The 10360-nt window shown below is 38.8% G+C and overlaps 1 protein-coding gene across 1 annotated transcript; it reads right to left on the reverse strand.

The window, feature by feature from the left end:
• Positions 1 to 287: 287 nt before the first annotated feature.
• On the reverse strand, positions 288 to 2699 carry LOC104431596 (cytochrome P450 71AP13-like). Its single transcript, XM_010044204.3, has 2 exons — positions 2130 to 2699; positions 288 to 1059 (listed from the first exon to the last, which is right to left on the reverse strand). Exons 1-2 carry the CDS (start codon positions 2403 to 2405, stop codon positions 490 to 492), a joined length of 846 nt encoding a protein of 281 aa, XP_010042506.2. The 5' UTR covers positions 2406 to 2699; the 3' UTR covers positions 288 to 489.
• Between the last annotated feature and the right edge of the window lie 7661 nt (positions 2700 to 10360).

Here is a 10360-nt window from a genome sequence, read left to right on the forward strand (position 1 = left end):
AATCGTCATACAAAAGCTAAGTTGTAGAAGCCACCAGGGGGGGTGGAAGAGGGAGCTCTCATATATGATTTACTTATTTGACTTAATGAAAAGTCACATACACTATTTATGGAACATAGAAAGACACTTCAAATCCCAAACTAACTTATTTAACACCACCTTATTTTATTTTTGGTCGAAATAACACCCCCTTATTAACAAGTGGTAATTAAGTCCACTAGCTAATGCTTCAACACCGAGAATACATCGACTGTTCATGACTTAAACTAATAGTACCTGCCTAGCGATGCAGACCAAGCACATATAGCATATGCTTAATTCTTTAACGATAGATAGCATCTAGCTTCATTTCCTTTCGGAGCTTCCATAACAAGCAAAAGCTTAGATATTATTAAACCAAGACGAAGAGGAGATTTTCAGCGAGCTTGTTTGTTGTTCATCTTTGTCTAGGAGAAGCAGGGTTTGGCGACGACAACAAGGTTTTCGATCCTATGCATTGTGATGCCAAAAAGCTTCTTCCATATCCAAATCTTTTGGTTGGACACCAGGAGGAAGTTGCCAATCGAAACTGTGAAGAAGTTGAGCTAAAGCAATCTCTACACTGGCATTTCCAAATGTAATAGCTGGGCAACTTCTTCGGCCTGCGCCAAATGGTATCAGCTCAAAGTCCTGTCCCTTGAAGTCGATGGTGCTATCCAAAAACCTTTCTGGTAGAAATACTGCAGGATCAACCCAGGATTGCGGATCACGCCCTATTGACCAAGCATTAACAAAAAACCGCGTTTTTGCCGGAATGCAGTATCCATCAATTATTACTTCCTCCATGGATTCTCTTGGGATTAACACGGGAGCAGGAGGATGCAGTCGGAATACCTCCTTGATGATAGCCTTCAAGTATGGTAATTGAGGTAGGTCAGTCTCTTGCACGTATTGTCTCTCTCCCACGACGCTTCGTAGTTCGGCTTGTGCTCTTTCGATGGCTTTTGGGTTCATGACAAGCTCTGTCATTGCCCAGTCAAGAGTGATGAATGTTGTATCTGTTCCTCCTGCAAAAAAATCCTGCAACATGGATGGGCTACATGTTAGAAATATTTTCACGCATGTCAGGTATGCTTTGCTGTGCAATCTTTATGGCATATTGAAGATGATCACGGGAAGGTGCTCGGGCGAGTCAAGCTCAACTGCACTCATAGCAAAAGAAGACGGCGCGTACAATTCTTTAGGCCAGACATCGCTTGGCTTGGGTTGAGTTGAACCTTCTATTAATAGTTACATGATCTCGTCTATTCTCTAAAGCTGAAAAATGTTCTTCACACCCATTTGGCATGGCCTCTCAACCCCATACTCTTGTCTATTCTCTAAAGCTATGTTTGGTAGCAAGATAAAATACGGGATAGGATAAATTATCTTATCTTGTATTTGGTTCCTCTCTAAAGTTGAATAAAGTTCAAAATAAAAAGGATATGATCCGGATAAAAATATCTTATAAGAGATGTGAGATAAATGCAGATGTGATTTCTAATATTCATTAGATAAAAGTTATTTTTCTCGAATAACAAATACCTTAAATTAATAAAACTTAGATCATAATTAAATAAATAATATTGAAATTCTAATGTAAAAAAGAAAAGTCAAAATAACAACAAATTTTGATTTTGTTTATTCCTATTTTTAATTATATATTTGAATTTCTTTTTATCACATAATATATATTCTATATATATTTAGCATTTCTATTTGTTACATACTTTAGGTATATTAGTCTAGTTCACATTTAATAAAATTTTGATTAAGAATGATGGAAGGGAAAAAAGAATTAAAAAAGAGAGGGAAAATAATAGATAAGAAGTAAATAAAAATGAAGTAGACAAGAGTACGATATATTTTTATTATCTCCATTTGTGCTTTTTTTGGTTCATTTATGCTAACATACCTTTAATACTAAACAATTGAACGATGGGATGTGAAAATAATTTTGTTTTATTATTGTGATTCACTAAATAATGGCTATTTTATGACAAAATTCATGAATCCGTCTTATCTATTCTTGTTTTGATTAGCAATCTAGACGAACTCAATAAAAAAACTTAAATGGAATGTTAAGCTAGAGGGGAGAATGATTCACTGACCAGGATGAGGGCTTTAACATTGGCTCTTGTAAGGGGCATGTCACCGTAACCATTCTTCTCGATATCGATCAAAACATCCACTATATCCTTCTGCGCCTCCGTAGCTCTGCTTTCATTTGAATGTTCTCTCAGTATCTGGTCAAAAAGATTATCGAAGCGCTTGAAAGTGTGTTGAAGTCTAGATTTCATCCCGGTCAGGCTATGAATGAATTCCATGGAAGGAAAGAAATCTCCTATGCTGAATCCCCCAAGCAGCTCCTGATACTCCTCCAGCATCTTTTGAAATCCATGCTTATCATAATCCCCTCCTGCTGAAAAGTCCCTCCCAAAAGCACTCCGGCATAGAACGTCATTTGCATATAAACCGAGCAGTTTGGAAAGATTTGTGGTGCCTGGAAAAGACTCTGCAATCCGATGAACTAAACGAGCAACTTCTTCCTCCCTGACATGACTAAATGACTGAACCCGTTTTGCGCTAAGCACTTCAGTATGCAGATTTTCCTTATGTGCCTCCAATAAGCGCCATAGGGAGAGAAGGCCATGTCTGTGCAGTCATAAACAAGTGCTTGGCAGAGAAGATCTGAGGGCGGTTTGCAGCACTAGGTCATGGGTATTCATCACCTCCTTGGCCATTGCGGCTGAGGAAACGACTATGGTCGGGACTTCACCGAGCTGCAAGGACATGATTGGCCCGTACTTTCTCGCGAGGCGATGGAGAGATATGTGTGGCGATTTTCCAAGCTGGTGAAGATTGCCGATGATCGGCAACTTAGGAGGGCTCGGTGGGAGATTGCTCTTTCTTTTCCTAGACTTGCTCATCAAGAGAACTATCAGCAAAGCTGCTACGACCAAGCATGTTGGGAGAAACAGTTGCTGAAGGAGAGCCATTGCAAAATGTGTGATATTGCTAAACTGTACTTCTTATTTGATTCCTACACAGTTTTTATAGACGGATGTCACTGAATCCATCTGATTTGCTGGACTTTTCGTTTTTTTCGTTGCCGTCAATGTCAGTCATTTTAAAAAGAATTGTACACATGTTCTTGTAAATATATGACCCATTCGGCCAGGACAAAGACAATTCACTTGCAAATTTGGTGTCCCGGGGTAGAATTTTAAATGCTTTTCTGACTAACCATTGGAGATGCCCCAGTTATCAAGAGATAATCTTGCTTGAGCAAGTCGCTGCTTGATAGATATCTGCTAAACAATAATCACGTTGTTAGATCTTTATTTAATGTTTTAAGTGATTGAGGTAATCAAAAGGACGACTGATGAATCTATTTTTATTTTTTTTCTGTTTAATGTTTTAATATCCTTCTCGCCAGCTGTCGACTAATAATGCTAGGAAATAAGCTGATTCGCCCTTCAATCTTGGACTTTATTGATTATCTTAACAATTTTGTCGTAAAGAACAAAGAGAAAATCTGATTCTCCAACGTCATTTACATGAATATGGTCATTGTCCGTCCAAGATTACTCTCAGCTGGATCAACAGGTGATGCAAGCCAAGGGTAAGCTTTCTCAAACAATAGGATCGGGAGAGTGACTCGTACACAAGGAAAACAGGGCGAACAGAAATTTCAGCACTGCGCAAGCTCAGGAGAACAGTCGTATCTTTGTCGATACAGATTGGATCGACCTGATTCTAAAGCCAAATGAACAAAAACTTCTGGATCTACAATTTCTATGTTTTGGGTTTTCTGAAATAAGCACTGTAGGATGGTCGAAATTGGGTTGGAAATAACGAACAGAATATGAAAAGATAGAAACTCCATTGGTTGCTCTTCTAGGCCTCCAAGAAAGTTGAGGGGGCACCAATTCTTCTAGATCGATGGCTGCAACTCTTCAAGGATGCAGATTTCAAAAGCTCCGACTCTTCAAGGACGGAGGAAAACTCTTCTAGGTTTTCAAATGGATGAACTCTACAAGGTTCACGATACTTGCTTCAAAGCAAAGTTTTTTTTTTCATTCATCAAAAATCGTTCGTCTTCTACAAGAAATTGGGCTTATATCGTCAAAGAAATAAAGACGGAGCATTGAAACTAGGAGAAGTAAAGACAGAACATTAAAACTAAGAGAAATAAAAACAGAACATTAAAATTAGCAGAAATAGTAAAAGCATAACGTCTTCATGGCAAGGTGTCTTTCCAACTTCTGGGATGGACTCAAGATGTTGATACGGCTTCTCGGTTTCGTCGAGTTTGAATGCTGGCCGATCTTCTTGATCGAGAGTGCTGGTCTTCAATGCGGGCTGCATCAACAGGGCTGTACTAAAATCTCTTGTTTTTGCTCATACATGTGTTGGCCTGTCTTGTAGGACAAATACCGTATGCTCATTTCCACAAAGAGATCACCACCTTCCTCTAGCATAAAATGTAAGCGATAACATAATTCTATAATGTGGAAAATATGAAATATAGAATCATTGATCTTCATGATTCTCACGATAAGAGGGATGGAGACATACTTTTATCCATAGTGATTCCCTTGAAGATAATTGTCGTGGAAAATTGAAAAAATGAAGAAATATGATTTCTCTCCCTTAACTCACTTTTTCCTTAACATATTCTATCTGATGGAGGATGTAATAGAATGTTCTTTTCACATCATGGGTGGAGAGAGGACCAGACTCTTTTACATATATATACACACGTTATCAAGAGATGCCTTGAAAACTTCTACTCCCTTGGGGCTAGACAAAGGGTCCATTAACTTTCATGAGACCCACACAAGAATGCCGTAGTGGCATTGTAGTGCAGAACCTCCTCTCACCTACCTAACTTCTTAGAAAAGATCCGATAGATAGCAGCTACTAAGGCGCTTTTAAGACCTTCAACAATTATGGGCTTTCATCTAGTAAGTCCTAGTACTATGTTCTCCAAGCTTGACTAATAAAATAGGCAAGCTTTTAAGAGAACAGTAGAATATTGGGTTAGCTCTGCCTTTAAGTGATACAGGCTGAGGGGTGACCGATCCAGCCAATCAAAAAATAGGTTAAAGAGCCCACCCCATGACACATACCTTCTCCACTATCGCTTCCCTTAGCTCCTCCATGATGGAAGAGCCGCTTTCTTCGGCAATGAATTTTAGCCATATGACCCACAAGAAGTGCCTCCCACTGTTCACGAGGCTATCCCAGAAATACGTCAACTCGTGTCGATTGAGGGTCCTCATGCTTTGAGGCTGACTTTTCCAAATACGTGATTCGAAGAGTTTGAATCCGGCAGGAGATGGGAATTTCAAAGATTTTCAAATATAAAGAATTTTCAAAGATTTTCAATTCTTTTTTAGATTGTAAATTTTCAAAGATTTTTTTTTTTAAATCTTAAATCTTAGGTTGCACCATATATACGATAGGATATCTTTACAATCCGAGAATATTTGGAGGATTTCAAATCCTTCTTTATCCAATCTTATCATAATATGAATTTGGACGACCAAATGCAATCTAAAGGTTTAGTTTTAAATTAGCATAATTGAAAGGTTTATGATTTAAATTGGTAAATTGCTAAATGGTATAAGACTAAATTGGCAAAATTGAAAATTTTCGAACTAAATTGGCACAAATACAATAAATTTAGAATTTCTCTAAAAATCAACCAAATCCATAAACTTTAACTACCTAATGAGACAAGATTTTTTGTCGGATACATCTAGAGTTCTCTAGTATTAAGGAGATATTTCTACATGCTACCCTATCCTATTCTAGAATTTGGATCACAAATTGTAACAAAACCTAACGTTCCTAACCATAGGTCTCCTTTGTCCAACTATCGGGATAAGTACACTAATGGTGCCATAAGTTGTGTACGGCGCTCACTTTGGTGCCAAAAGTTTCCGTCGGATCACTTAAGTGCCAAAAATTTGAAAAACGCTCACTTTGGTGCCAACTCCGACGAAATTGGCCGGAACCGGCGTGGCCTTTTTTATTAATTTTGACGCCAACGTGGCTCGTCGGAGAGCTGAGTCAGCATCCAAACACCAAAAACGACACCGTTTGGTGTCTCCCCCAATTCAAAACCCTAATCTCGGTCGTCGCCGTCCCTCGACAGTCCTTGCGCTCGGCGGCCACGGCTTCGACCCCGACCTCGACCCCAACCCCGACGATGGCCACTCAACGGCAGTGGCTCCGACCTCGACCCCGACCCCGACCCCGACGATGGCCACTTGGCGGCCGTAGCTCCGACCTCGACCTCAACCTCGACCGCGACGATGGCCACTCGATGGCCGCGGCTCAAACCCCAACCCCGACCCCGACGATGGCCACTGATGGCCGTAGCCCCGACCCCGACCCCGACCCCGACCTCGATGATGGCCACTCGGCAGCCGCAGCCGACCCGACTCCGACCCCAACCCCGACGACGGCCACGGCTTCGACCTCGCCGAAACCCTAATTTCTTCCCCATGTGAGCAAAACGGCGTCGTTTCCATGAAGCCATCCACGTAGGACGACAAAAACGACGTCGTTTTCTTACGGAGGACTGAAAAGACGTCATTTAAAGGCTTATCAATTTATTTTTTTTAAAAAAAATCATTTTGGCCGGAATCTTTCGCCGAGGCCGGAATCTTTCACCGGTGGCACCAAAGTGAGCGTTTTCCTCCGATTTGGCACTTAAGTGATCCGACAGAAACTTTTGGCACCAAAGTGAGCGCCGTACACAACTTATGGCACCATTAGTATACTTATCCCCCAACTATCCAATCCCAAGAAGTCAAGCTGATTTTCCTTTCTATCTTGTCTTTGGACTTCTTCTAATCACATTTTTGACTTTAGCCATAAAAAAAAAAAAAAAAAAAAGCTTTAAGACAATAGCTATCCACATAAATTTGGTTGATCATACAAAATATCGATCCATCAAATTTACTCCAGTGTGAGCCAAGTGGATCGCATGCATGTCATGTGGTTAGTATTGTTACATCCTCGATCATTGATTGGCATAGGCGTAAAAATCCAACGATCGAGAATTGTCACTTGTCCACTTATTGAAATTTCATGATGGGCAGTTGGTGGTCACCTAAATGGATTATGGCGGTATACTTTTAGATGAAAGCACTTATAATATTACAAAAGAACACCGGACTAATAGGCACTAAGGATGCACATTGTAAAGAAGTAGTTACTATTTGAAGACCCAATCGTGGAACGGCCACAAATAATAGGCACTAAGGATGCACATTGTTAAGAAGTAGTTACTATTTTAAGACCCAATCATGGAATGGCCACCATTAACTGTAATATCTCTGGAACACAATAGAAGCAGTTATGAAGACCCTGGGTAAAGTGATTTGCAAAGACAAACGGACATGAACAAGATTAGAAATGGGAGTTACTGAAGTATACACAACTACCCAGTGGTTACCAAGTTCCTCTCTAAATACCACCAGTTGTCCAGCAAAGAGCCCACCCCATGACACATACCTTCTCCACTATCGCCTCCCTTAGCTCCTCCATGATGGAAGAGCCGCTTTCTTCAGCGATGAAGTTTAGCCATATGACCCACAAGAAGTGCCTCCCACTCCCACTGTTCATGAGGCTATCCCAAAAATACGTAAACTTGTGTGGATTGAGAGTCCTTATGCTTTGAGGCAACCTTTTATAGATACGTGATCATAAGGGTTTAAATCCCGTAGGAGATGGGAATTTCAAAGATTTTCTAATTTAAAGAATTTTCAAAGATTTTTTTTTTTTTTAAATCTTAAATCTTAAGTTGCACCATATATATGATAGGATATCTTTACAATCCAAGAATATTTGGAGGATTTCAAATCCTTCTTTATCCAGTCCTATCAGAATATGAATTTGGATGACCAAACGCAATCTAAAGGTTTAGTTTTAAATTAGCATAAATGAAAGGTTTAAGACTTAAATGTGTAAATCGCTAAATGATACAAGACTAAATTGGCAAAATTGAAAAATTTCAAACTAAATTGATACAAATACAATAAATTTAAGACTTTTTAAAAAAATTTCTCTAAAAATAAACTAAAACCATAAACTTTAACTACCTAATTAGACAAGATTTTTTATTGGACACATCTAGAGTTCTCTAGTATTAAGGAGATATTTCTACATGCTACCCTATCCTATTCTAGAATTTGGATCACAAATTCTAACAAAACCTAGCGTTCCTAACCATAGGTCTCCTTTGTCCAACTATCCAATCCCAAGAAGTCAAGCTGATTTACCTTTCTTTCTTGTCTTTGTACTTCTTGTAATCACATTGTTGACTTTAGCCATAAAAAAAAAAGAGCTTAAGACAATAGCTATCCACATAAATTTGGTTGATCATGCAAAATATCAATCCATCAAATTTACTCTAGTGTGAGCCAACTGGATCGCATGCATGTCATGTGGTTAGTATTGTTACATCCTCGATCATTGATAGGCATAGGCGTAAAAATCCAACGATCGACAATAAGGTAGGGAATTGTCACTTGTCCACTTATTGAAATTCGATGATGGGCAGTTGATGGCCACCTAAATGGATTATGGCAGTAGACTTTTAGATGAAAGCACTTATAATATTACAAAAGAACACCGGAATAATAGGCACTAAGGATGCACATTGTTAAGAAGTAGTTACTATTTGAAGACCCAATCATAGAATGTCCATGAATAACAGGCACTAAGGATGCACATTGTTAAGAAGTAGTTACTATTTGAAGACCCAATCATGGAATGGCCACCGATAACTATAATATCTCTGGAGCACGATAGAAGCAGTTATTAAGGCCATGGGTAAAGTGATTTGCAAAGACAAACGGGCATGAACAAGGTTAGAAATGGCAATTCCTAAAGAATACGCAACTACCCAGAGGTTACCAAGTTCCTCTCTAAATACCACTAGTTGTCCAGCAAAGAGCCCACCCCATGACACATACCTTCTCCCTTATCGCCTCCCTTAGCTCTGCCTTGATGGAAGAGCCGCTTTCTTCGGCAGTGAAGTTTAGCCATATGACCCACAAGAAGTGCCTTCCACTCCCACTGTTCATGAGGCTATCCCAGAAATATGTAAACTCGTGTCGATTGAGAGTCCTCATGCTTTGAGGTTGACTTTTCCAGATACGTGATCCGAATGGTTTGAATCCCGTAGGAGATGGTAATTTCAAAGATTTTCTAATATAAAGATTTTTCAAAGATTTTCAATTCTTTTTTAGATTGTAAATTTTCAAATTTTTTTTTTAAATCTTAAATCTTAGGTTGCACCATATATATGATAGGATATCTTTACAATCCGATAATATTTGGAGGATTTCAAATCTGTCTTTATCCAATCCTATCCGAATATGAATTTGGATGACCAAATGCAATCTAAAGGTTTAGTTTTAAATTAGCATACTTGAAAGGTTTAGGACTTAAATTGGTAAATTGCTAAATGGTATAAGTCTAAATTGGCAAAATTGATATATTTCGAACTAAATTGGTACAAATACAATAAATTTAAGACAATTTTAAAATTTCTCTCAAAATAAACAAAAACCATAAACTTTAGCTGCCTAATTAGACAAGATCTTTTGTCGGATACATCTAGAGTTCTCTCGAATTAAGGAGATATTTCTACATGCTACCCTATCCTATTCTAGAATTTGGATCACAAATTGTAACAAAACCTAACGTTCCTAACCATAGGTCTCCTTTGTCCAACTATCCAATCCCAAGAAGTCAAGCTGATTTACCTTTCTTTCTTGTCTTTGGACTTCTTGTAATCACAAGCTTAAGACAATAGCTATCCACATAAATTTGGTTGATCAAATTTACTCTAGTGTGAGCCAACTGGATCGCATGCATGTCATGTGGTTAGTATTGTTACATCCTCAATCATTGATAGGCATAGGCGTTAAAATCCAACGGTTGACAATAAGGTAGGGGTCCACTAACTGAAATTCGATGATAGGCAGTTGGTGGCCACCTAAGTGGATTATGGCGGTATACTTTTAGATGAAAGCACTTATAATATTACTCAAGAACACCAGAATAATAGGCACTAAGGATGCACATTGTTAAGAAGTAGTTACTATTGAAGACCCAATCATGGAACAGCCACGAATTATAGGCACTAAGGATGCACATTGTTAAGAAGTAGTTACTATTTTAAGACCCAATCATGGAATGGCCACCATTAACTGTAATATCTCTGGAACACAATAGAAGCAGTTATGAAGACCATGGGTAAAGTGATTTGCAAAGACAAACGGACATGAACAAGGTTAGAAACAGCAGTTACTGA

The sequence above is a fragment of the Eucalyptus grandis genome, chromosome 2, assembly GCF_016545825.1.
Source record: "Eucalyptus grandis isolate ANBG69807.140 chromosome 2, ASM1654582v1, whole genome shotgun sequence".
Lineage (NCBI taxonomy): Eukaryota > Viridiplantae > Streptophyta > Magnoliopsida > Myrtales > Myrtaceae > Eucalyptus > Eucalyptus grandis.

Excerpts from the sequence above, each read along its gene's own strand:
- LOC104431596 (XM_010044204.3), bottom strand. The coding sequence starts at position 2,405 with ATGCTGGAGGAGTATCAGGAGCTGCTTGGGGGATTCAGCATAGGAGAT. Across the intron at positions 1,060-2,129 it reads ATGTTAAAGCCCTCATCCTG|GATTTTTTTGCAGGAGGAAC; the intron begins GTCAGTGAATCA and ends TCCATGTTGCAG.